We start from the raw sequence: 26,882 nt of genomic DNA on the forward strand, positions 1-26,882 counted from the left end.
TCAGCAGCATCTGCTCTTGGGCTGGTCTTCCGGTGAGAGCTTGATGGAGTCTGTGAGGTAACTCTCTAAGATGCTTCGATACTGCGGAAGGAAAAGAGGCGTCAGCGTTCGCCTCTCGGCGGGCCGAGCTCCCCCTGCCCGCTGTTTCTCAGTGGCCGGTGGTGGTCGGGCTTTCTGTTCGCTAGCCTTGTGCAGCTGGGAGGCCCAGGGGAGGTCTTCCCCGCCCGCTCCTGCCTCACCTCCTTCTCCAGCTCCTTCAGCGGAGCCCAGAGCAGGCCGGCGGCTGCATGGCCGGGACACCCTACCAGGGAGCCGCTGAGAGATGAGGGCTCCGCAAGAAGCAAACACGTGAAGAAGGGCTGGGTCCCAGGCCAGGCGCCCCGAGGTCTGGGCCGTCAGGCTGAACTACTGCTCAGCCTGAGGGTGGCAGTGAGTGGCGCGGGATCAGAGGACCTTCTTGTGCGTCTTGGGGGCCACCATCGTGAGGGTGTAGCAGCCCAGGTCTCCTGACCTCCAGCCGGGTCCCCTCACTCACCATTCTCCAGAGAGGACAACCCAGGGGACGTCTGACCTCAGGTGACAGAGATGATGAGAGCCCGCTGCTCGTGTCTGCAGAAGACGTCCCTGCGGACGTCCCCACACCCCAACCTTCTGTATCCAGCTCCCAACCTCCCCTCCATCCTCTGTCCCTCCCACGTCCAGGGAGCCCTCCCAGAAACAGACTCAATGTTTCTACTGGGCCTTTTTGCTTCTCTGCCCAGCCTCCCAAAGTCTCCTGTCCCAGCAAGGTCCAGAAAAAGCCTGCGGTTAGTCTGACAGGCCTCTGCCCACCCGGCTGGCCACCCCTCCGCCATGAGCCGCCCTTCTTGACACAGGGGTGAGGTGGGGAGGCCGACCTCCTGCAGGAGATGGGCCTCTTCTTGGGGGATCACGTCTCTTTCCCTGTTCACGCTACCCTGTCTCTTGAGCTCCCAGCCTTCACGCTCTTCCCACGGCGGGTGTTGTGTGTGTGATGGTGAGTGGATCACTCACCACCCACACCAGTGGATATGCCGGTGTGGACCTGAGCTGGGAACCAGCCTCCTCCATGCGGCTGTCTGTCTCAAGTGCCCCTCCGAGGGGACAATTTCCAGAATGATGTCTGTGCCTTTACTTCCTCTGTGGGTCCCAGCTGGGGAATGTCAACCAGATCCTTAGTGCCCATGACTCTGGATCCCAGGAGGCTGCTTCACCCTCATGATGGTGGCCCCCAAGACGCACAAGAAGGTCCTCTGATGCCCTGCCACTCACTGCCACCCTCAGGCTGAGCAGTAGTTCAGCCTGACAGCCCAGAACTCAGGGCACCGGGCCTGGGACCCAGCCCTTCTTCATGTGTTTGCTTCTTGCAGAGCCCTCATCTCTCAGCTGGTAGGGTGTCCTGGCCAGCAGAGCACAGCTCCCCTTAGTCAGCCTGGATGATGGGCCTAGAGTAGCCCTCAGCAAATTCTCTGGGGAAATTAGAATTTTCTTTTTCATGTATGCATGCGTGCATGGTAAATCCCTTCAATTGTGTCTGCCTCTTTGCGACCCTATGGACTGTAGCCCTCTAGGCTCCTCTATCCATGGGATTCTCTGGGCAAGAATACTTGAGTGGGTTGCCATGTCCTCCTCCAGAGAATCTTCCCCACCCAGGGATGGAACCCATGTTTCTTACATCTCATGCACTGGCAGGTGGGTTCTTTAGCACTAGTGCCACCTGGGAAGCCTTGTCATATATATATATATATATATATATATATATATATATATATATTAATAGCAAGTATTAGTTTTGGGGAGTGGGGGCCAGCGTCTCCCAGTGAAAGCCTGTCCCTCCAGGGATGTCTCACGCCAGCCCTGTATCTCCCTCTGCTGGGGAGGATCCTAGCCCACTGCTTGTAGACCCAGCCTGGCAGACCTCAGATTCCCCCAGCTCCTCACCCCGAGAGAGCAGACTCCTACCCAGAGGTGCCCAAGCAGAGAAAATGGCTCAAGAAGCTCCTTCTCCCAGCACCGCCGAGGCCTGGTGTACAGGCTGGGGTCTGCACGGCTCAGAACACCACCTAGTCCTGCAGTCAGTCCCTTCTGCAGGGCCTGCGCGCTCCATTGAGCGGACTGCGGTTAAAAGCCTGACGCTTCTGAGCCTCACGGGGAGGGGCAAGGCGGAGCCGAGCATTACTGTTTAGGCGGACCGATCCACTGCTTCCAGAAAGACAGGCTTTTGAAATGAGCCTCTTATTGTGGTACTCTGTCAGGCCCCCTCTCACCGGGAACGACAAAGGCACCTTGGATGGAATCAGAACGTTTCTTCTTGGACCTGCTGGGCTAGGAGGCTGGGCCTGCTGTTTCACCACCCCGAGAGTGCCCCAGCCTCACATCCAGGCCGGTTGAGACCATGAGGAGAGCCTGGGCCTCGGCCTCAGTGCTGGACTTGGGGAGGAGAGTCTGAGCTGCCGGAGTAGCTGCGCGATTTCTGAGCTGCTCTGCACTTTGCGGAACAAACAGAATGCTGCTTCGGAAGACGTGAGAAGCCTACTCATCCGTTACACAGGTAAAGACCGAGGTCTTCAGGCCGGCTCTCTTCACCCAGAAATAGTCACATCCTCCCCAGGGTCACATCAGCCCTGAGCTCTTTCTGTTTATGACATCATTTCACTCGATAAGGGCATCATCTCAATCCTCGGGTTTCCTACAGAGCTTCCAAGCCACCGGCAGGCCATAATTAGGCTCCCTGTGAAATTCAGACCACTGACTTCTTGGCAAGTTTGTGCATGCCGAGTAACATAACACCTAGAATCCTAACACACCATTTCGGTGAGGATGTGGCTGTGAGTCTGTCTCTCCAAGCCTGGTCACCTCATGACCCTGCCTTTATATCCTACACCCCAAGGACCTTATAAAAGTCCTGTAATTTCACTAGGCTCAGCTGTTAGTCAGCCTGCCTTCTCCCAGACATGGTAATTATGTCTTTCTCTAATTAACCCAAAAGGAACTGGGCCTCCGCACTGCGGCCCACGCCAGGCCTAACCAGTCCAGAAGGGGTGGTATTGCCAGCTTGGTAAGAGCAAAATCCTATCAGCCCAAATCCCCCAAAGCAGGTGGGTTCCCCTTCTTTGATTATGAGGGCATTCTTTTTTAAAAATTAAATAATTAATTTTAATTGGAGGCTAATTACTTTACAAGATTGTAGTGGTTTTTGCCATACATTAACATGAATCAGCCATGGGTGTACATGTGTCCCCTATCCTGAACCCCTCTCCCACCTCCCTCCCCATCCCATCCCTCAGGGTCATCCCAGTGCACCAGCCCTGAGCACCCTATCTCATGCATCGAACCTGGACTGGCGATCTGTTTCACATATGGTAATATACATGTTTCAATGCTATTCTATGAGGGGCATCATAACCATGAATAGCTAAACACATGATCCTTCAAAGTGGCCAGATCTGGACACAAAAGTAACTACCTGCCTTCTCTCCTTTCAGAATGCAAACTGAGCACCTCTTCTGGTATTCTACCTGTAAATCGCTCCTTCCATCCAGAGCTCACTGCAGAACTCAGACGTTCCAACGAAGCCGTGTGCCCCATTGTTCCTCCTCCTGTGAGGCTTCTGCTGTCCCTCATCTCTTTTCTATCTTGATCGATAGCATCACTAATCAATCATTCCTACGTTTGGCAAGCTAGAAACCTCGTCATCAACTTCAGCAGCTCCTGATTCCTTCTCTCCTCTATTTGATCATCATCAACCATCAATAGTGCTCCCTCCAAAGTCGATTAAATCCACCGCACCCTTGTCATCCCCATCTTCTCATGCCTGTACCTTCAGAACCACCCATCAAGCTTATCTTCCCTGCAGCATGAAACTTCCCTGCGCTTTCGTTTAAAAATAGCTACCTTTTAGAGCCTGCTCTTGTGGTCTAGGGATTAAGAATGCAGGTTTGATCTAAGAGTCACATGCCTCGGGGCAGCGAAACCCACATGCTATCACTACTGAGTCCAGGTGCCACAATGAAGACCCAGTGCAGCCAAAATAAATGAATAGAAACCGCTACCTTTCCTTTATAGCCTTCTCTGGACCACCACATTACTTTATCTAGCCCTGGCAACAACCCCGTGAGGAAGACACTATTACTTGTACTGTAAAGGGAGGGAAGCGATGGCTTAAGGAGGCACGTGACTTGTCAAGGACACAGTGAGTAAGAGCGGGATTTAAAGCCAGATCCGCTGATTCAGAACCCAGCTCTTCCCACCCCAGGCTGGGCTCCCTCCGTCATCCTCCTCTCCAAGGATTCTGGGCTGCTGTGCATGAGCACATGCGAAGGAGAGACAGGTCCTTGGAGGAAATGTCCTTGAAAACTCTTCTTTGACCTTAAAATAGAGTTTTGCAAACTCCAGCTTCATAAAAACCCACATGTGTTTCTACATTCTTCGTCCTAGTACGTATGTTTGTTTTAGGGCAAAATGTTTCTCCTCCAAATTTCTCAATAATGGAGACATAGCAGGAGGACAGACCCTGGCTTCCAGGCCCTGGGGGGCTCCTGTGTGGCCCAGGGGTCTGGCAGTGGGTCTAGAGACGACGGGCCTATCATACGCAGTCTGAGGTCTGGTCGGGGCTCAGCAGGCCTCCATGGCCTGCTGCTGTTGACCTCGAGAGCCTCGCTGCTCACCTCGGCCCAGCGCCCCCAGCTCCCTCCAGGCCACATTTCCCCCTCGTACAAATGGAGCCCGTGGACTCACACCTGGGCCTCTGTCACGCCCTTCTCTCTGCACTTCTGCTCACACCTGCACTGGCCTAGCCGTCCACCTGCAAACTGTCTGTCCTCTCAGCATCCAACCGACAGGCCCCTTCTCCGGGTAGGCATCCTAACCGGCCTTGCCACCAGCGCCTCTCAGTCACGCTGATGCCTTGGCCATTCTCCTCCCCCCCGGCCCCCCCCGCCCATGGCACTTTCCTCACCCCCCTGACTGTCTATTGTGGATGCCTTAATCCTCTACCTGACCACGGGCCAGGAGGTCTGCATCGCTAGCCCTGGCCTGACATCTCAAGAATTTTTATGGGATGGAATTATTTGTTTTATAGATGAGGAAACTGAGGCTCAGAGAAGTCATAGGTCTTGCCCAGGAGTCCACCTGAAAGCATAAGGCCAGGATCCAACTGACGTCAGTCTGACTGTGGATATCACACCTGTGGCCTCTAGACTTCCCATCGTAGATTTCCTCCATCATCATGAGGGACTGACTCAGGGTTCCCAGTCCACTCTCTTGACAAGTAAGGCCATTGGGAAGAAAACAAGACAAGACAGGCTAACATCTAATAACACCGCTGCATCAGGACAGTGGCACAGCAGGAAGGACATGGCTTCAGGAATGAGGACATGCCTTCTCCAGGAAGGACGGATGTTAACCGCACACAGACACGGGCTGGTGGAACTGATGGAGCTTCCCTGTGAGGAAGCATTCGGTGATCACAGCACCGTGTGCGTGGTGGATCGTCGATCACGCATCACCCTACAGGGTCAAGCAGCTGCCCGCGCCTTCCAGGGAATGGCCTAAGCAGGCACGTCTGTGCTACCGACTGGGTTACAGAGCTGCGCTTGACCAAGTGCTGGAGATAGTCAGCCCCTGCTTCCCACCAAAGGAGACGGTGAGGGTGGGTGGCCTGGAGGGCATGTATTAAGAATAGCCCGCGAGGACAAACCCTAAGGTTAAGGCAATGGGATATGAAGATGGCGAGCTTGAACCCTCTCCCTGGGCAGCTTCTGGGGGTGGCTGCTGTCCCCATGGTGGGCAGTGCCAGGCAGTGGGCTCCTCCGCAGAGGGCAGCCCTCCAGCTGGCTGTCCTCATCTGCTCTTTTCCTTAAAGATTAAAAATTAAAAATCACTGCTGTGATGGCCTTCTCCGTGCTTCTAAGAACCCACCTTGGCTGGATGTGGCAGAACAGTGAAGCGGGCTGAGCCCCTCCCAATGCCAGTCTCTCACGGACCCTCTTCACAGTTTCCAGACTCCACACAGAATGGGACTGAAACCCTGCTAATGCTGCCGGGCAGCCCGCCCTGAGCTTCCTCTCCTCTCTCCTGTCTCCCTTCTGCAGTGCGGGCTGTGTGCCCCTCCTCTGGGGCCCTCTCACCCATCCTTGCCCACCGTGCAAAGCCTGCGCTGCAGCTGCTCCCATGGGGACCTGTCTTCTTACGAGACCAAGGGGCCCTGGGGCACCGCAAGGGGCTCGGTGCAGATGGTGCACTTAAGATCTGCTTGTTGCAAGACCACACCACGGGGTCTACATCTATTCATTGTCTTGATTGGAGGATGTCAGCAAATTCTCCAGGCTTGATTATTCCTCCTGGACCAATACTTAACACCACGGGGCTGCTCTCGCATCAGTGAGGACTGAACTAGCTCATCGCTTCTGAGACTCTTACTGAATTCAAATCTCCGGGGGTGAGGTACAGGACCGTAGTTTATGGAAACTCCACAAATGATAATCAGTCCGATTGAGGGACCACCAGTGATGAACCCCCCATAAAGCTAAGGAAGCTTAATGCCTCTGGAATTCTGTGGTTCCAGAATTAGAGTACTGTTGAGCTCACTCAGCAACTGATTAAGATAATGAGCAGTACTGTCGCAGCTGCATCCCTCCCTGTGCCCACCCTAGGGGGCAGCCCTGGCGTGTGCCACTCACCCTCGACAGAGCCCGACTGGCCAGCATCTCAAAGGCTTGTACCACGTTGATGTCATTCTTGGCACTGACTTCAAAATAGGGAATATCCTTCTCTTTACACCAGCCTTGGGCTACCTCTTGCGGAACCTGCATGAGGGGAAGAAATGACCACCATTCCTGTATCATCTTCACCATCATCCCTGATGTCATCATGTCCCCACCACAATCATCTCCACCATCCAAGCCCCACCATCTCCACTGCCAATCCCAAATACTGAGAACCTTCCATGTGGCTGTAAGCTTATGTGTGCTATTTTTTTTTAACATAAGCCAACGAGGTGCTATTGTTAGCTCCATTTCACACACGAGGAGATTGGAGACTGGCATATGTAGGGCTGAGCAGGATTTGAACACAGGTTTGGAAGAATTAAAGCCCTCCTCACTACAGCGTCTTCCTGAGGCCTACACTGGGAGTGGCTTCTTGCCAGCAGCTCCTTCCTCAGTGCCTGCAAACGGAGGTGGGTGCAACACACACCAGCCAGGGCCTGGGGGGAGGACCCATTCTCCTGAGCTGGCTTATCAGGCCCATGCTTCTGGGCAGAGACCCGGGTCCCTGCTAACCTTTCTTTCCCAGGAGAAAGTCCTGGGCGCAGATGATAAGCTTCTAGTCTGGGCCACATGACGGATTAGAAGACTGATCATACTAACTCACTTAATCCTCTAACCACCTTCTGAAGTGGGTCTTTTTAGCTGCACTATATAGGAAAGAGAAGCAGAAGATATTAAGAAGAGGTGGCAAGAATACACAGAACTGTACAAAAAAGATCTTCAAGACCCAGATAATCATGATGATGTGATCACTCATCTAGAGCCAGACATCCTGGAATGTGAAGTCAAGTGGGCCTTAGAAAGCATCACTACGAACAAAGCTAGTGGAGGTGATGGAATTCCAGTTGAGCTATTTCAAATCCTGAAAGATGATGCTGTGAAAGTGCTGCACTCAATATGCCAGCAAATTTGGAAAACTCAGCAGTGGCCACAGGACTGGAAAAGGTCCGTTTTCATTCCAATCCCAAAGAAAGGCAATGCCAAAGAATGCTCAAACTATCGCACAATTGCACTCATCTCACACCCTAGTAAAGTAATGCTCAACATTCCCCAAGCCAGGCTTCAGCAATATGTGAACTGTGAACTTCCAGATGTTCAAGCTGGTTTTAGAAAAGGCAGAGGAACCAGAGATCAAATTGCCAACATCCACTGGATCATGGAAAAAGCAAGAGAGTTCCAGAAAAACATCTGTTTCTGCTTTATTGACTATGCTAAAGCCTTTGACTGTGTGGATCATAATAAACTGGAAAATTCTGAAAGAGATGGGAATACCAGACCACCTGACCTACCTCTTGAGAAATCTGTATGCAGGTCAGGAAGCAACAGTTAGAACTGGACATGGAACAACAGACTGGTTCCAAATAGGAAAAGGAGTACGTCAAGGCTGTATATTGTCACCCTGCTTATTTCACTTCTGTGCAGAGTACATCGTGAGAAATGCTGGGCTGGAAGAAGTACAAGCTGGAATCAAGATTGCCGGGATAAATATCAATAACCTCGGATATGCAGATGACACCACCCTTATGGCAGAAAGTGAAGAGGAGCTAAAAAGCCTCTTGAAGAAAGTGAAAGAAGAGAGTGAAAAAGTTGGCTTAAAGCTCAACATTCAGAAAATGAAGATCATGGCATCTGGTCCCATCACTTCATGGGAAATAGATGGAGAAACAGTGGAAACAGTGTCAGACTTTATCTTTTCGGACTCCAAAATCACTGCAGATGGTGACTGCAGTCATGAAATTAAAAGACGCTTACTCCTTGGAAGGAAAGTTATGACCAACCTAGATAGCATATTGAAAAGCAGAGACATTACTTTGCCAACAAAGGTCCGTCTAGTCGAGGCTATGGTTTTTCCTGTGGTCATGTATGGATGTGGCAGTTGGACTGTGAAGAAAGCTGAGAGCCGAAGAATTGATGCTTTTGAACTGTGGTATTGGAGAAGACTCTTGAGAGTCCCTTGGACTGCAAGGAGATCCAACCAGTCCATTCTGAAGGAGATCAGCCCTGGGTGTTCTTTGGAAGGAATGATGCTAAAGCTGAAACTCCAGTACTTTGGCCACCTCATGCGAAGAGTTGACTCACTGGAAAAGACTCTGATGCTGGGAGTGATTGGGGGCAGGAGAAGGGGACAACAGAGGATGAGATGGTTGGATGGCATCACTGACTCGATGGACATGAGTCTGAGTGAACTCTGGGAGATGGTGATAGACAGGGAGGCCTGGCGTGCTGTGATTCATGGGGTTGCAAAGAGTCGGACATGACTGAGCGACTGAATTGAACTGAACTGATAGGTAAGAGGGCTTCCCTGATAGCTCAGTTGGTAAAGAATCCGCCTACAATGCAGGAGACCTCGGTTCAATCCCTGGGTCAGAAAGATTCTTGGGCTTCCCTGTAGCTCAGCTGGTGAAAAATCTGCCTGCAATGTGGGAGACCTGGGTTCAGTCCCTGGGTTGGGAAGATCCCCTGGAGAAGGGAAAGGCCTTATCCTCCAATATCCTTGCCTGGAGAATTCCATGGACTGTATAGTCCATGGGGTTGCAAAGAGTCAAACACGCCTGAACGACTTTCACTCACTTAAAAATAAGACCCCTGAGGCTCAGAGTTTCAGCAGCTTGCCTCAGATCACACAGTTAAGAAAGGCAGAGCTCAGAGGCAGCCGCAGCCCCGCCCTCTCACGCCGCCTGCGCTGCCCTCTGCCGGGCCCTGCGCAGGAACTGTGCTTCTGTTGTCTCCCACTGGACTCTAGCTTTCTTGAGCTCAGAAAGAAACAAAGAAAGTAAAAGTGAAGTCACTCAGTCGTGTCCAACTCTCTGCGACCCCATGGACTGTAGCCTGCCAGGTTCCTCTGTCCATGGCATTCTCCAGGCAAGAATACTGGAGAGCGTTGCCATTTCCTCCTCCAGGGGATCTTCCCGACCCAGGGATCGAACCCAGGTCTCCTGCACAGCAGGTAGACTCTTTACTGTCTGAGAGCTCGGAGTCAGGACTTTTTAGCTCTTGGCCTGGCTCCACAAGCCACTCTCTACAGGATGAATGAATACACCTCTACCCAAATGTAAATAGCAATCACAGTTTGAGGACATTGCCTTGGAGAAGGCTCTGGCAGCTCTGCTGTTTACCTCCAAAAACCATTGGCTCTGCTGAGTTTAGTCTAATCAGTTATTTGGGGGAATAAGGAATGACCATATGTTGATATTTTCTGTGCCTGGAACTTTATAACCATTGTTTCATTTTGTTTAAGGTAGCCAAGGTTTTTCTCATAACAAAGAATGACTCAGCTCCTTTTCCTGAACACCAGGCAGCCAGGGGGAGATCTGAGACTATCCTTTGTCTCCTGCAGGTTCGGGAAAGTCTGTCTTCCTGGGGTTAAAGCAGCTCCACTTTTGCCTGTCTCTTTGGTCCTTGCTGTTCTGGCCACAGGTCCAGGCACGGGGGTTGGCTGAGTGGCCTGCCCCCTGGGGCGTCCGGACGGCATCCCCACACCCCCTTCCTTCCCCAGCCTCCCGGGAGCTGCTGTGCTGGAGCAGAGCAGGGAGCGGCCCCGGCGCTGGCCTTGGCCTCTGGTCTTAAGGTCCTCCTGCCTCGTGGTGCGAGGGGCTCCCCAGCAGCCAGGACGGCCCCCTCCCCTGGAGCATAAGCGCCCCTGACCCAGCGAACAACCAAGACGCCTCACAGCTCGGGCAAAATCCTGAGCTATGTGGCTGAAGCGTTGAGGATGGCCAGGTTGCTGATTATGGTTGTCCTCACCAGTAACACACACATAATCGACCATTAGAAATTAACATGTTGCAATATGTCGATGGCATCTTAAGAGTGCAAAGGGCTTTGTATCTTTTAAAGTCCTTGAAAAGACTTTAGGGCAAGGACTGGACTTCCTCTTTTTGCTCCCTCCTTTTTTATATCCTGCCCCCCCACCAGGTGACGACCATCTTTCTGGGCACACTGTTGGTCCTTGGGAGTTGCAGAAAACATGGAAGCGAACTGAAATGAACTCAAGTGCCTCTGCTTTTCCGGGAGGCAGGGAGTTTCTTCATATCTCACGGCATGAGAAGCAGAAGCCCAGACTGGTGCCCAGGTTCACCCAGAGACAGAGCTAGGAAGATAAGCCCACATGTACAGTGATACATAGGTACAGCCCCTTCTCTGCCGTGGACAGTGACCGACCCTGCCCGCTGCCTGGCGTGACAGGGATTTATCTCATTTCTCCCCGCTCCTTCTCTGTCCAGTTTTTACAGCGTGGTTAAATACATACTCCAGAATATTAGTTGAGATTGTGTTGCGAATTAACCTTCTTTTTGTAATCACCCCACGTCTTCCAGTCAACCTCAGAAAGTTGCCACGGGGAAAAAATGACCCACACGGCAGTTTTCATTTTTCCTTTCCAATTCTAGCACCAGCTTCACGATTTTTAAAATCTTATTGTCTTTTATTTATAAAATAACAGTTATATATATCTGAGGCTCTGACTGTAGACATAAGCTCAGGTTGTGGTACATGGAGACATGGGAAGGGTGAAATCTTTGGAAGTGTTACTCCGTTGAGTTTCGTTTTGGCTGATGTGTGTGTGTGCCAAGTTGCTTGAGTCATGTCTGACTCTTTGCTACCTTATGGGCTGTAGCCACCAGGCTCCTCTGGCCTTGACAATATACTGTTAATGGTCTTCCCAGGTGGTGCTACTGGTAAAGAACCCAACTGCCTAAACAGGAAACATGAGAGATGTGGGTTTGATCCCTGGGTCCGGACGATCCCGAGGAGGGAATGGTAACCCACTCTAATATTCTTGCCTGGAGAGTCCCATGAACAGAGGAGCCTGGTGGGCTACAGTCCACAGGGTCACAAAGAGTAGAACATAACTGAGGTGACTTAGCATGCACACATGCTATTAACATTTTATTTTTCATCAGCGGTCAAATGTTTGACAAAATTAGTCCATTTTGCAGATGTTTATCTATGATGCTTTTCCATCTCATATGCATCTAAAATGATCAATTGTGTGTCTTGAGATAGGTCAGATACATCCTAAACCAATAAAAAATAACAAAGAATATCTTCAGAAAACATAATCCCAATGTTATGGATCAGCAGTAAATCAGAACCTGCCTGCCTGAGAGCAAAGAATTTACATCCTAATGAATAAATTCCTCATAGCACAGACGCTAGCAGAGCTGTTTTTTTTTTTTTTTTTACTTTTACCTCTGTAAAACAGGTAGAGACTTTAAGAAAAACCTAAGTCAGCAATTTCTTTACAATTATCCTGGTGAGATATTGATTGATTGATTGTGGTACAATATACATAAATATAAAATATAAAATATATATAATATATAAATATAAAATTTAAACTTTATATAAGTATAATATATTTTATATAATTATATATTTAATGCAATTGTATTATATATTAATATATTTTATATAAATATAAAATGTATATATATAAATATAAAATGTATCATTTTGACTATACTGAAGCATCCAGTTCAGTGGCATCACTGTGTAACCATCATCAATGCTCATATCCCCAGCTCAGTCAGTAAAGAATCTGCCTGCAGTGCAGGAGACCCAGGTTCAATCCCTGGGTGGGGAAGATTCCCTGGAGAAAGGAATTTCAATTCACTCCAGTATTCTCGCCTGAAGAATCCCATGGCAGAGGATTGGTAGCATACAGTCCATGGGGTGGCAATCTATGGGGTCGCGAAGAGTTGGACACGACTCAGCGACTAACACTTCATCATGCCACATCTAGCATATGTGTTTTAAATACTCATTTTCTTTTTGTTAAGTAGGAAGAACTTCCCTATATTTCCAGCCCACACACCGGAGATATTAAATTAAGAAGGTGGGTAACAATCTCTTTCATGTACTAAGATTGCCATGTGCTTTATAGCATCATTGCCTATGAGCCTCAAATAACCTCATGAAATCTGAGTCTGGTGTCCAAAGCTGAAACTAGCCAAAGACACACGTGAATTTGAGCTTACAGAGGGTGGTCCTTCAGGGTCCTTATCCACTCAGCCCTGTGAAAGTGAGGACTATCTGCAGCCCACTCTCCAAGCCTGGGCTTCGCCTCTCAGGGTCGGCAGCCCACTCTGGCCGGTCTGTGCCCTTGGAGGGCAGCCGCCTCCCAGCCTCACCTCTGGCTCCCCATCCCGGGTCTCTGGATCAAAGTCTGTCTGCGAGCCCCACTCGCAGCTCCTCCTCTGCACGTTCCCTGCGCTCATTTCTTGCCTGTGAGCACTTCCTCCCCTCTCTTCCTCCGGCTTGCCCCACTCCAAATCCTGTCGCCTTCTCCAGGGGGAGGGCGCTTTCCACACCCTGTTCAGCACAGATCCCAGAGATGGAGTTGGGCTTGCCTGGGGCTTCACTGCTTCTTTCAAACCTTTATTCTTCCTCTCTCTGCAGAACAAAGCTCATGCCCCCGCAGCTGGGATTGGATGCCTCTACCCTTCTGAGTCATCACTTACACCTCCCATTGGGTACCCTCATTCCTTGGAGGCTCGTGATCTGGTGAAGCTTCCTTTCCATGCAGCACCGAGCCTCACACTTCTTTCCCCTCCCACCATCTCCACCATCTCCCCATTCCGTCTGCCCCTCCAGGCCCAGCCCAGGGCCTCCATGAACCTTTACATGTGGTCTCTTTTTCCCTTCCTCCTTTTGCCTGCTCTTCAACCTCCGGCAGCCCCCTGGTTCTTCAGCCTCTCTTAGTCTCTCCTCTTCCCTCCGTGGGTCTCAGCGCCCTCACAGCTCTGTTCTTCAGCTGCTCTTGTCTGGAAAAACCTTCCCTCAGGTCTCTGGCCTTCACCCCATGCACTGCTGTTGAAGAAAACCACAACCCGGACTCCGCTCAGCTGGTCTCCTGGTCTCCTCCAGTAGCAGAGCCCTTGCTGCACCATCAGTCCCGTGCTTCGTCCTTGGCCAACTCCTTCACCTCTTTCTCTCCACAGTACCTGGCGCAGCCTCACCGTGATGCTCAAGACTCCTTCTTGCCTCCTTTCCTCCTCCCTCTCAACAGAAGATGCTGCCTCTTACCTCACTGAGGGAAAGTCAGACTCTCAGTCTTGAACACCCCTGACCTCCCACCCCACGACCTACAGAAGCAAGATGCTAAAATGGAAGTTGTGGCAGAGACACTACCATCTGATAGATGCTGGATATCAAGTTGGTTGGGAGAGAGCCCACCCACGGGACTGTGCACATTTCCAAAGGTTGATGAGCAAGAATCTGCTGAATGACTCCAAGCCTTCTGGCGTGAATAGAAAAAGATTGAAAAGGAGGGTTTAGAAAGGATATTTTTTGCAGAGAACTCTGTTGGGGGAACACCCACACAAGAGGAAGACCGTATAAAGCTTCAACTCTGACCAAAAGAGGACTTCAGAGAGGCCACGTGGCAGTTGGTGGCTACAGTGGACTGGTATCTAACTGCACCCGCGGGGTTTAAGGCGAAAGGCATCAGGGCAGAGAGAGGACGGTGCCCTGAGGATGAATTACCGCAGGCTCATCAGTGCAGCCAGCACGCACCGGTGCGCCCTGGGAAGGAGAGCTCGCCAGCCTGCGGCTGTTACAAACCCCAGGAGAGCATCTGCAGGAGAAGCCGAACCGTAGGATGGAGGATGGCTCTTAAACTCATAAATTAGGAGCTGAGGAGAGAGAGGAAGAATATGCAAGACCTTTGCCATGGGAGGATCATTTAAATGTTCCACTGGAGGCTTCTTAGGACCCGAAGGAGTCGCCCACCAAGAGACATATCTGCTGGAGCGCACAAACCATCTCGAGACAGTACCAGTCAAATAAAGATTTCCCTGCCCTTCCGACCACTTCTCCCTCTTTCTGCTTCACTCCTAACAGAGCCTGAACCCAGAGTCATCCTGAGAAGGGGGGGACATGTGGACGCGAAAAGCTGGCAGTGGGATTTGCCTCCTAGGCCACCGTGTTCTCACCTGCTGCTGGCCCCAGTGCGAAAGTTCGAGACTGCTTGGCTGTGAACCAACTTAGGACTTTGACTCTTATTTGAGATTGAGGATTTGTAATTAGAGAATTGACACTAACTTTGCAACCTGAAGTAATCAGAGAATTGATGACTTCTATATTTCTATTTCCAGCATAGACTTCTCCTTTGAAGTTTCATTCTTATGTGTTCTAAAGCCTACTGGTCATCCCCAGTCAGTTGTTCTACAAGCTCCTCAAACTCAGCGTGTCAAATCCAAGCTCATCTTTCTCTCTAAACAGGAGTCTCTTCCTTATGGAGGCAGTGGCTTAGCTGGAAGCACCCTCATTCACCATCCACCCTTCATCCTTCCAAATGATGCCTCAGTTCTCCTATCACTTTTTACTTGAACCCTTTTGAAAATGTGGTTCAAATAAGATGACTCAGTTCCCCATTTATTGTCTCTATTTGAAACACTAAGACAACCTGTTCAAACACTCTTTGTGGTGTCTTTTGGGTTTTGTTTGGCACAAGAACATCTTTTATAAATTACATTACTTTTACTCTTTTCGTATTAGTAGGCAACGATGAACAGAGCTTGACTCAATGCCACTGCAATAAGTAAATACCTACATAAATGTGGTCACTGCCGTCATGGAGCAAGCAGATCATTTGTTAAGTGGTTAGCCAGATGATGTAGAATATGCTTAAGCTAATAAAAATACATATTACTATTTTCTCAGAATATTTGAAGACTCAAGGATTCATAAGTACAGACTCCCTATCTGACCTTGGGTAGAACTAATATTCTACCAAAAAAAAAAAAATACTATTCTACAGGTTAATTCAAATCCCACGTGCCTACTTCTTAGGCCTTTATTCTTTCATTCCCTGTCTCTAGACAGAATTGCCTTCGGTTCTCAGCTCATATCATGATGCTATTTCTTATGTTTGCTCATGTTGTTTCTTCAGCCTGGAACCCACTTCCTCTAGGAAGCCCTTTCTATACCCTGGATTTCAGTAGATAGATGCCCTTTCACTGTGGTCCCCAAGGTGATCTCTATGATTGCTCATGATTTACCATATTGCACCATAATTATCTTTAAAATGCATCCATTATTAGACTGTGAAATTCTTAAGGTAAGGACTATGCCTGCTTCAGCTCTGTATGTGTGGGACTTAGCCCAGCGCCTGGCATGTAGCTGGTCCTCACGTGTTTAGTGAATGGATGGATGAGCCGAGGGTACCTGCCGGTCTGCCAGATCGATCTTGTTCCCCAGCACCACCATGGGGTAGGACTGTTCCATCGGAATGGTTTTGGCCAGAACATCACCCCGCCAGGTTTCCAGGGCTTCGAAGGACTCCAGGTCAGTGACATCAAAAGCCAGGACACAGCCATCAGAGCCTTTGTAGAATGTAGACACCATGGAGCGGAATCGCTCCTGGCCGCCTGTATCCCAGATCTGGTAGGGAAAGAGCAGTGGCCCGGTGGGGCTGTGATGAGTGGCTGAAGGGACGTTCAACCAGGCCACGTCATGTCAAAGCTTCCTTTCTGGGTAGGGGGCAGATCCCTGGTAAAGGTGCATGCGGTCCTTTCATACACGGATATGACTCTCTGTCATTCATGTACGCTACAGAATCTCTGCACTAATATTTAGCTTCCCTGGTGGCTCAGACAGTAAAGAATCTACCTGTAATGCAGGAGACCCAGGTTCGATCCCCGGGTCTGGAAGATCCCCTGGAGAAGGGAATGGGTACCCACTCTAGTATTCCAGCCTGGAGAATCTAATGGACAGAGGAGCCTGGCGGGTTACAGTCCATGGGGTTGCAAAGAGCAGACACGACTGAGCCACTAACCCTTTTAAGAGTACTTTCACATCTGAACCCTCATTTTCTCCCAGGTCAGATGTGAAAGTACTCCTGAATACCAGGCTTTGCAGACACTACTGTCTGTTGCTGCTGCTCAGTACTGCTGATGTAGTGTGACAGCAGCCGTAAGGTCACGAGGAAACAATTGGGCAGGACTGTACTCCATTAAAACTTCATTTTCAAAAGCAGATGGAGGACCAGATTTGGCCCATGAGTTGAAGTTTGCTGATCTATGCTCTAGACAATTCTATTTCTGAGTGCACATTGCTGTGTGAGTGCCTGTCAGGGAACTGTGGGGTGCCTTTCAGGCATGTATGTTGAAGAGGGGATGGGAGGGCTGCTCACCTGTAGCTTCAAGGTTGTGTCATCCAGTATGATAATCTTGGAGAGGATGCTGGCCCCCAGTGTGGTCTGATAGTCTTCGTAAAATGTCTTATGCACATATTGGTGGAGGAGGGAGGTCTTTCCAACACTGAGAGAAAAAACCAGGACACGTGACACACTCCCCCATACCATTCTCAGCATCTTGCCCTTCTCACCACCGTTCCTCTCTGAGACTTTGAGTTTCTAACATTTGCAGTTTGAGTAGCAAGGGACTAGGGAATGGACTCTAGAAATAGGGACCGAAGTGAGCAGAGAAGTTTGTAGAGAGCTGAGTGCCTCCCAGCAAAATGGTCAGACCTTTCCTGTATGTGGCAAGACGGAGGAAGGCAGACGTTCTAAATGGTTTGCCTAGTTCACACACCCAGGTACTGTGGCATTGCTGCAGAGCTGGGTTCAAAACCAGGTCTGTTTCTCCCACCTCAGCTCCCTTCCTTGGGGTGGAACGCCCTCCCTGGTGCCACTCTGAATCAGAAAGGGACCCGTGGAAGCAGGCAGCACATCCTGGATGTCTCATTGTCCTTGGGAGGGGCTGCTTCCCAGCCCCCAGACCCCAAGCTGAACTTGGCTTACCCCAGGGCTCCAATGATGATGAGCTTGAGGTCCACCTTCTTCCGAGGATTCATGGAGGGGCTTCAGAATCTGCAGGGAAACAGAAGTCGTCCCCAAGCTGTCCAGAGGCCCCTGTGGCCTTTGTCACTGGGGCTGGCCTCTCCTCTCCCCTGCCATGTGCAGATCACTACCAGGGGCTTGGGTGGGCTTGTTCTGCGAAGGAGGCAGATGACCGAGCAGCCCCCACACACTCCTGCCCTCACTTCTCCTGGGGGTCTCCCTGGGGCTGGAAGGATGGTGGCCCCACGGGACAGGCTCTCCTCTCACCTTTAGCTCTACCCTCCCTGCTCTTGGAGGCAGCAGCCTGGAGCACCAAGGCTGGACTGGACTGAACAGAGGCCTTGCAGACAGACAAGCCCGGAGCTGGGGTGGACGGCAGTGCGGGAAGAGGAGATGGGGGCGGGACAAGGGGCCCATTGTTCGGACCGCAGAGAGGCCTCTGGTGGAGCGGTGCCCTCCCCCAGCCCGAGGTGCTGCTGCCTTGGCAGAATCAAAAGGCTCTTCTCTCATGCAGCTGGTGGGGGTGTAACTGGTACATGTTTCTGGAAAGCCGCTTGGCAGCCAGAGGGAGCCTTAAAAATGTCCCTGCCCTCCACTTCTAGGAATTTGTTCTAAAAAAATTATCTGAAATGCTGGCAAAGCCTCTTGTTCAAGAATGTGCTTCCCCAGTGTCATTGATAAACACCCAACAATTAAGAAATGGTTAAAAAAATTATGGCACACAGTGCTCTTAAGCAGTCATTACAGTGGAGTTTGTGAGCGTGTTATAATAATGCGGGAAAATGCTTATGCCATGGGATCTAATTGAAAAACAAAAGACACTGAACTGTAGAAACCATACCCCCATCACCATCCCCAGTAATGAAACGAATTCCTGTTGTGTGCCTAGTCACTCAGTCATGTCTGATTCTTTGGAACCCCATGGACTGCAGCCCACCAGGCTCCTCTGTCCATGGGACTCTCCAGGCCAGAATATGGAATGGGTTGCCATGCCCTCCTCCAGGGGGTCTTCCTAACCCAGGGATCGAACCCAGGTCACCTGCACTGCAGGCGGATTCTTTACCATCTGAGCCACCAGGGAAGCCCAAGAATACTGGAGTGGGTAGCTTATCCCTTCTCCAAGGGATCTTCCTGCCCCAGGAATCAAACCAGGGTCTCCGGCATTGCAGACGGATTCTTTACCAGCTGAGCTACCAGGGAAGCCTGAAATGAATTCTTATTTGCATGGAAAAAGTTCTAGAAGGAAATATATAAAAAATGTAAGTGATTAATTCTGGATGGTAGAAAACTACATGATTTTACTTTTGTTCTCTATACTTTTTAGTATGTTCCTTTTTTTTTTTTTTTTTTACAGCAAACACATCAAACATGTATTGTTCCTGTAAGAGCAAAACGCTTATCTGTATGTTTACATATATGTGTGCATGCTAAACCACTTCAGTTGAGTCCAACTCTTTGTGCCTGTATGGACTGTAGCCCGCCAGCTTCCTCTGTCCATGGGCTTCTCCAGGCAAGAAAACTGGAGTGGGTTGCCATATTCTCCTCGAGGGGATCTTTCAGACCCAGGGATTAAACCTGCGTCTCTTACCTGTCCTGCATTGACAGATGGGTTCTTGACCACTAGCACCACCTGGGAAGCCTCATGTTTATGCATACATACATACAAATGATATATTTATGCATATATAATTATTATTCTTAAGAAGATAAAGCAAAACTGTTTCAGGGAGTTGTGCTTAATTAGCCTTTTCATTCTACCCCTATGCACACACACATATATTCTATTCCCAACTCCTGGGTCTTCTAATCTCAGATGCACCAGATGTACGTGAGTTAACCTTGATCCGACTTTGCCTGGTTGAGGTATCAAAAATTGGCCAACTTGAGTTTCCCTGGTGCTGGGAATGGCTCTCCACTGGATGCCCTGAGGTTTCGGTTCTAGTTCTCACGTTACTGCTGGGGCCAGTTACTTCCTGTCTTTGAGTCTTGGCTTTCTGACTACAGAATGAGCCATCTGGGTCCCAGTGACACAAGGCTCCTTCTAGTTGAAAAATGCTTTATGTATTGGAGTTGTAATTCACTGGGCCATGAGAGACTTGCCCTGGACACTGGGAGGAGCAAAGGACAAAGCAAATAAGCGATTACCGCAGAGAGAAAGTGGAAACTGTCCTGACCGAAGCCTGGAGAAAGTGCTGCGAGGGGTTGTGTGTGTGTGTATGTGTTTGTGGTAGCCAGCAATCCACCTGAGCCCTGCAGAAATGACACATGAGGTTGGGGGAATATTTCAGAGGAGAGAATGAAATAATCAAGCTCGGGGGACAGGGGAGTGGAGGACAAGGATGGTTTGCCTCAGGAAGGGTGAGGTGAGAGTGTGGGGAGAGAAAAGCCTAGAAAGGAAGCAAGGTTAAGGGTCATGACTATCAGGCCAAGAATCTTGTCAAATGTTTATTTACTCACTTGTCATACGCTTCCCACACTTCAGACAGGCAGAGGAAGAGAAGTCAAACTATGAAGCAGGGCTAGTATGTTGTAATGGGGTCACTGCCCACCAGGAAACCAGCTGCAGGGTAAGTGACTCAGAAGCTCCTAAGGGCACGTGTCTCTAAGCATCAGTCACCACTCAGGAAAGGGAGTGAGGGTGGGCTCCTACCTAAAGGCTTGGTGTAACCTGCTAACTTCGCTTCAAAAGCCAGTACAGAGCCCTGGGGAGTCAGAAAACAGCGGGGCAGGGGAGTGGGAAGGGAGCCAGCACTGGCTGAGCATCCGCAGGGGTTGCTCCGAAGAGCTCAGAGAATTCTGAGCTTCAAAATGTGTACAACGGGGCTCAGAGAAGCCAAGTCACTCATAGCTCATCTAAGGCCACACATGCAGCATACAGATGCGCTCATGTGTGAGCTGAAGGCCAGAGAGGCTGTTCTGTGCGTGTTGCCCCCTGACCTCGTGAGCTCGAATCTGTAGAATCTGTGTGCGCTGGATCTAGGGTATTGGACTCAGGTCTGGTAAACCCCAACCAATTCCTGGTAGAGCTGTAGGGGACCAAGAGAAAGGCAGCCAAAATGGTAAGAGGCACAGCAGAAGCTGAGGGAATGGGCTGCTGGACAGGAGCTCTCGTGTGCAGACTGACCACAGGGGTCCGTGAGCGTCCTGAAGCAGAGGAGTGAGACATGTCACCACACAGCCATCAACACTCACTCTAGGCTAAAATTTACTTGCCTGGTGTTGTGCAGAGCACTGTGTGAATATGCAAATAATATGCATATCATCATGAATTTAATAACACATAATACCTTATTATAATGCATTTATGGCACAAATTAAGGGCTCAAGAAATGTTAGCTATCTGATGGCTATTATTTGTACCCAAGAATAGCCTGGGGGATTGATGCTACTGTTATCTGTTTTCCCACTGAAGAAGCAGGTGTTTAGAGGAGCCAGGTATGCAGTTCACCGCTAGAAGCAGTCTGTGAGTGGCAGGGCCTGCATCAGCCGTTGCTGGGATTTGAGTCCAGGCCTAGCTCCAGAGAGCACTCTTAACTGCTAAGTCCTGCCTACTGCTTTCTGCGAATCGGAAGGGAGGATCACACACCCTCCTGGTGCCCCTGTCAGAGCCTTGGGGGCTGATGGTTTGGGACTGACACGGTGCAGCAGAGCTGGGGTTGAGGGCAGGGGAGGCAGGAAGCGTGTGTGGGTAACAGAAGATCAACGCCCACTCTGTGCAAAGTACTCCGCAGACGACAATCAAAGACAACACAGGACATAAAAGTGAGCAAAGAGTAAGAAGCCAGCAGAGCAGTAAGTTTTGAGGGGTACTCTAACTTCCCACTTTTTAAGTGAAAAATACTGCTTTTTTCACCCACCAGAACAGCAAAAATTAAGAAGATTGATGATAGGGACTTCTCTGGCGGTCCAGTGGTTAAGAATCTGCCTTGCAATGCAGGGGATGTGGGTTCGACTCCTGGTCAGGGAACTAAGACCCCACACACCATGGAACAACTAAGCCTGTATGCCGCAACTACTGGACTTGCACACCAAAACTGCAGAGTCCGTATGCTGCAGTGAAGGACCCTGCATTATGCGGCGAAGATCCTGCGTGCCACAGCTAACACCTGGCACAGCCAAATAGCTAACTAAGTAAATAATAAAAAAAGATTGATAATAACATGGGGAGAGGGTAAGGTGTATGGGAAGAGTAACATGGACTCACAGTACCATAAGTAAAATAGATAGCCAATGGGAATTTTCTGTATGGCTCGGGAAACTCAAAAAGGAGCTCTGAACCGACCCAGAGGGGTGGGGTGGGGAGGGAGGTTCAAAGGGAGGGGATATAGGTATACCTATGTCTGATTCATGTTGAGGTTTGACAGAAAACAACAAAATTCTGTAAAGCAAGTATCCTTCAATTAAAAAATAAATTTAAAAAAACTAACAGTAAAAAAAAAATTAGTGTTGACAAATGGGTGGGGAAAAACTCTCATTTATTGCTGATAGACTATTAATTGGCACCATCTTTTTGAAGGGCAATTTGACAGTAACAACATTTAATAGGAACATACCCTAGATTCTAATTCGAGAAGTGTATCCAACAGAAATACACATATGCTCAAATACACATTTTTGTAAAGGTAATTGCTGAAGAACCCTGTAACCTAAATGTCCATCAGTAAGAGACTGTGGCATAAATTATGATCATTCACACTCTGGAATACTAGGCAGTTTTCAAAGGAGTCAATTAATGAAGTGGAAAAGGATGATTTAAGTAAAATAAAATCACTGAACATTTTGTATAGTATGATCCCAATTATATAAAAACAAACAACAGCCCTACGTATGTGATCACATGTTTAATATTATATCTATGCTTGTCCTGCAATACACAGACACTTTATTAATTCACTCCTTTAAGAAAAAACAAAACTGCCTTGTCCTGCAATACACAGAGGCTTCCCTCGTAGCTTAGTCGGTAAAGAATCCGCCTGCAATGCAGGAGACCTAGGTTCAATCCCTGTGTTGGGAAGATCCCCTGGAGAAGAAAATGGTAACCTACTCCAGTATTCTTGTCTGGAGAAATTCTCCATAGAAATGCTGAATTATAATGGCTCCAGTGTTACTCTCAACCATGCTCTTAAGACATTTGTGGGGTCCAATTTTGGGCTTCCCAGGTGACTCACACGGCAAAGCGTCTGCCCACAATGTGGGAGACCCGGGTTCGATCCCTGGGTTGGGAAGATCCCTTGGAGAAGGAAATAGCAACCCACTCCAGTGTTCTTGCCTGGAGAATCCCAGGGACAGAGGAGCCTAGTGGGCTGCTGTCTGTGGGGTCGCACAGAGTCGGACATGACTGAATCGACTTAGCAACAGCAGCAGCAGCCAGTATTCTTGCCTGGAAAATTCCATGGACGGAGGAGCCTGGTAGGCTACAGTCCATGGGGACACCAAGAGTTGGACACAACTGAGCTATTTCACTCCTTCTTTGCCATATACAGAAAGCTATGAATAGATACATACTGAATGATTAACAGGAGGTCGGGAAAGGTAGATTAAAGGCTAGGAACTATTGTTTTCTTTTATATACATCCTGTTAAATTTTGTTACACAAGTCTAAGTTATTGTAATTTAAAATATCTGATAAAGATGACATTCCTTTAAAAAGAGCAGGTGAATGGATGGATGGCAGCCCAAAGTCTTCTGACAGGATAGGCACATTTGTGTCTGGGGCAGGAGAGAGGCCTCCGGGGACCACGGCATGATCATGAGTTTCAGAGTCAGGATTTTCATCCCACCTCCGTGTGCTTGTGGCCTTGGGAGAGTTTCTTAACCTTGGTGAGTCTGTTCCCTTGTGGGTAAAATAGACATCCGTCATGGCTGAGGCTGACTCGGCAGGGTAGCAAGTGTGTCTCGTTCTTATAGCGAACTGAAAAGACCCAGTTAAACGGTTAACCGTGGCGGGGGACAGAGGCCGGATCCGCAGTGCCTGCTGTTTCTGCGGTGCAGGCTCCCACCAAGGCCGATTTCAAGTGACCGGTGTGGATCCTGCTCCAGTACGCTAGAGAAGGACCCCGAAGTTCACCTGGAGCAACCTCCCACACCTCCACTATATTCACGGAGAGACGGAGCCAGATGTGCCCCCAATGGGCTTCCCTCCTCCAGGGGAGGATTTCCTCCAGAAGCCGCAGACAGAAGGCCCAGCTCCTCTGCTCCACGCCAGCCCTCCTGAGATTCACAGGGTGGGAGTTTTACTCGAGTCTTTTCTTCTCCAGATTCTAGCTCACCTCAGCTTCTACTCTGAGCTCCCTCGCCTACCACCACCTGGTCCTTCCCCTGATGTGCCCTCCACGTGCGCTGCCAGGCAGTTCCACCCCCCGCCCCCGGAACGGCAGGGATTTGCTGTGGGGGGCTATTTACAACAGCATGTCGCCCCCGCCCCTGCTCCACCACCTCGGTGTGTGCGGTTGACTCTGTTCCTCACCGTGACTTCTCACAAGACTTTTAGGATCAAGCAATGCCTGGCCAAGAAACAAAAGCAGAAGAAACGCCCCATTCTCCCAATGGATTCACATGACAGCCGGTAATACGATCAGGTACAACTCCAAGAAGAGACCCAGGAGAAGAACCCAGCTGGGTCTGTAAGGAATCCCACGTGAGAGGGTCCCATGCTGACCTGGTATAAGGGTCACTGCTATTCATCACATGCATATGACAAATCACCGCTGTCTGGACAGCTGGGGGCACATTCTACTGGGGGAAAAATGGTTTTTCTCTTTGTTTTTGTGCTTATGCATTGTTAGGGTGGCTCAGCAGTAAATGTGTGAGTCCTTCTACTTGAAAAATAAAACAGCCTGGTCCTTGGGCCCAGGATAACTAGCGGTTGGAGGGTGACCAGCCTGCATCTGTGGTGACACTCGATGGCTTGTGGGTAGACGCTGGTTGGGCTCCCCAGGGAAGCATGTGCTGAAGGCTCTTCCCATATCCTCCGGGTTCTGCCCTTGGCTGGGCTTTGGCACCGGCTGGCCTTTTAAGCTTCCTCCCTCCCAACCCAGCTGACTCAGATGCTTTAAACCAGTGCATCCTCCTAGAGGCCAGACTGAGTCATCACCCTCCACTGTTAAATAACAGAGAAAAGCAGGTTTGGAAAGCAGGGCCCCTGTTCAGCCAGCCCAGGCTCACACAGAACAGAGTCTGCCGGGAACTATTCGCTTGCCTGCCAGGACTTAGCCTTGCCCATCTGCTAAAGCTAACTCATTGCCCAGAGAGTAAGAAAGACAGAGCTGATACCTCCCCACGCAACCCACCCCCTCCACACAAGTGTTTTTAAGCCAGTCTAAGAACTCTTGGACCCAATCTGCTTTCACCTGCCCATTTTCCTTCTCTCTCTGCCCTTCTGGCCCCAACCAGGACCCAGACACAAGCTTCTGCCTCCTTGGTGTTGGGTGAGGGGTCACTGCTGCGGACAGGGAGGAGGAATGAGAGGCAGTGAGCAGGGGCAGACGAGCATTCAGCAGCCGGCAAAGCCTGCCCCCTCCTCCTACCCTCTCTGCTCCCACGCCTTGGCAAATCTCAGAGGTACCCACCCTAACACACAAATGGGGTTTACAATCTTGAGAGCAAGTTTGTCTTTGAAAAGAGGCTATCAAGAGAGCACAAGTCTTTATTGCCTCTCAGGAAGGCTTGCAAGTCCACCTCACCCACCCCAATCCCAGCAAGTTCAGACCTGCTCCCTCGGGGATGTATACCCACAGTCTTGGTTTCAGGAGGCTCAGCACTCCCGTTCTTTAAGTTATTTGGGGGTATTAGTCCTATCTCTCCAAGTAGACTGTCAGTGCCTAGAGGGCAGGACAATGCCTCACACCTTTCAATCCCTCTAAAGAGGCTGACCCATGCCAGGAATATTGAGTCTTTAGTAAGCAGTCATCTATCCATCCATCCATCCATCAGGATATATACTGCATGCCTACCACACATCAGTACTGTGGAGGTCAAAGATATAGATCAGTCACTATCTCCGTGGCACTTGTGTGATAGGGAATGGATCAGCCAGTCCAGAGCAATTATTTTCATTAATATACAATGATGCCTAGTAATTATACGACACTTTGCAGTTAACAAAACGCCATCACAGCCCAGCGGGCTCCAGAGTCGGAAACAACTAGCTTGCGGTGAGCCAAGACTAAGCTCTGAGTCTATTCAACTCTGTTCATTGACTCCCTGAGCCCTGCAGAGCTACGCTGAGGAATATTTACGATTTAGAACAAGAGGGACGCTTTCCTACTCCAGGAGTTTCCTGGTTCCCCACGAGACCCTTGGGTTGACCCAGTTCCATCCTGGAAGGTGCCCTGTCAGTGTGATGGGGTGCTGAAGGACCCAGCCCCGCCGGCTCCCTCTCTGCCCTCCTCTGACTGTGTGGCCAGCCGCAGAGTCCTGCCCCCTGCCTGCGGCCATGCAGAGCCCCAACCGGGCCGGCTCGCTGGGCTGGGCAAGGAGTCCTTTCTGCCTTGGCTTGCTGCCACCCTCTAGGAGCTGCTCAGGCGTGGAGGGGTCTCTGGGCTGGATCTACGCTCCACAGCTGCCAGATTCGAAGCCTCCCTGTCCTCCACTCCTCCCCACACCCACAAACCCAAATACCTCTGGGGTTGCTGGAACAGACAAGAACCAGGAAAAGCTTCCAGAGCCTTCTCAGCCTCCGATGGCAGGTGGGGGGTCCTATCTGAGTCTGGGGGGCTCCTCTTAGAACAGCAGTCTCAGCTAGATCAAAGGAAAAAGGCTTTGGGAGCAAAGTTGCTGAGGCCAAGTCACTTCCTTCTGAGTTTTCCTCCTCTCTCTTTATGCACAAACTTGGGAAAGTTGCAAAAGAGGCTGGGCCGGTGTGACCTCAGCCCTGTGGGTGGAGTGGGTGGGGAGGATGGAAAGCTGGGCTTCCTAGCAGACTGGATCTGGGGCCTGCTGAGAATGGAGTTTACAGAGACCCTGGGCCCTGGGGCAGGGCAGGGCGGGCGGGGCGGACGGCAGGGATGAGGCAGGAGAGGCTGAGGGTCTGAGTCTGTGCCTCAGAGGGTCTGTTACCATAAAAAGCCTCTGGCTGTTTTTAGGAACTTCTGCATCTGCTGCTGGAAGCCAGCCAGTAAAGCTGCCCTTCTGTTGGTTGAATTATCAGACTCACGTGTGTGCCTGCTAGGGAGAGGTTCTGGTCCCCACACCTTGCCCTCACTCTTACGCTGCACACGCACACCACATCAATACCTCCCTCCCCACCAACCCCCCACCCCCGACACACACACACACACACACACACACAGAACCAGACTCGTGAGATGGGAGGC

At 50.2% G+C, this 26,882-nt stretch overlaps 1 protein-coding gene across 1 annotated transcript; it reads right to left on the bottom strand.

Moving 5' to 3' along the window:
- RAB7B (RAB7B, member RAS oncogene family) lies at positions 1–26,279 on the bottom strand. Its single transcript, XM_052654163.1, has 6 exons — positions 26,188–26,279; positions 17,530–17,598; positions 16,921–17,047; positions 15,954–16,169; positions 6,699–6,824; positions 1–81 (listed from the first exon to the last, which is right to left on the bottom strand). Exons 2-6 carry the CDS (start codon positions 17,580–17,582, stop codon positions 1–3), a joined length of 603 nt encoding a protein of 200 aa, XP_052510123.1. The 5' UTR covers positions 17,583–17,598; positions 26,188–26,279.
- Between the last annotated feature and the right edge of the window lie 603 nt (positions 26,280–26,882).

Source organism: Budorcas taxicolor, chromosome 16, assembly GCF_023091745.1.
Source record: "Budorcas taxicolor isolate Tak-1 chromosome 16, Takin1.1, whole genome shotgun sequence".
NCBI lineage: Eukaryota > Metazoa > Chordata > Mammalia > Artiodactyla > Bovidae > Budorcas > Budorcas taxicolor.

Coding starts and splice junctions, on each gene's coding strand:
- RAB7B (XM_052654163.1), bottom strand. CDS start 17,582: ATGAATCCTCGGAAGAAGGTGGACCTCAAGCTCATCATCATTGGAGCC. Junction 6,825..15,953: donor TCGATCTGGCAGACCGGCAG/GTACCCTCGGCT, acceptor CCCCTCATGCAG/GTTCCGCAAGAGGTAGCCCA. Junction 82..6,698: donor CCAGTCGGGCTCTGTCGAGG/GTGAGTGGCACA, acceptor TTCCTTCCGCAG/TATCGAAGCATCTTAGAGAG.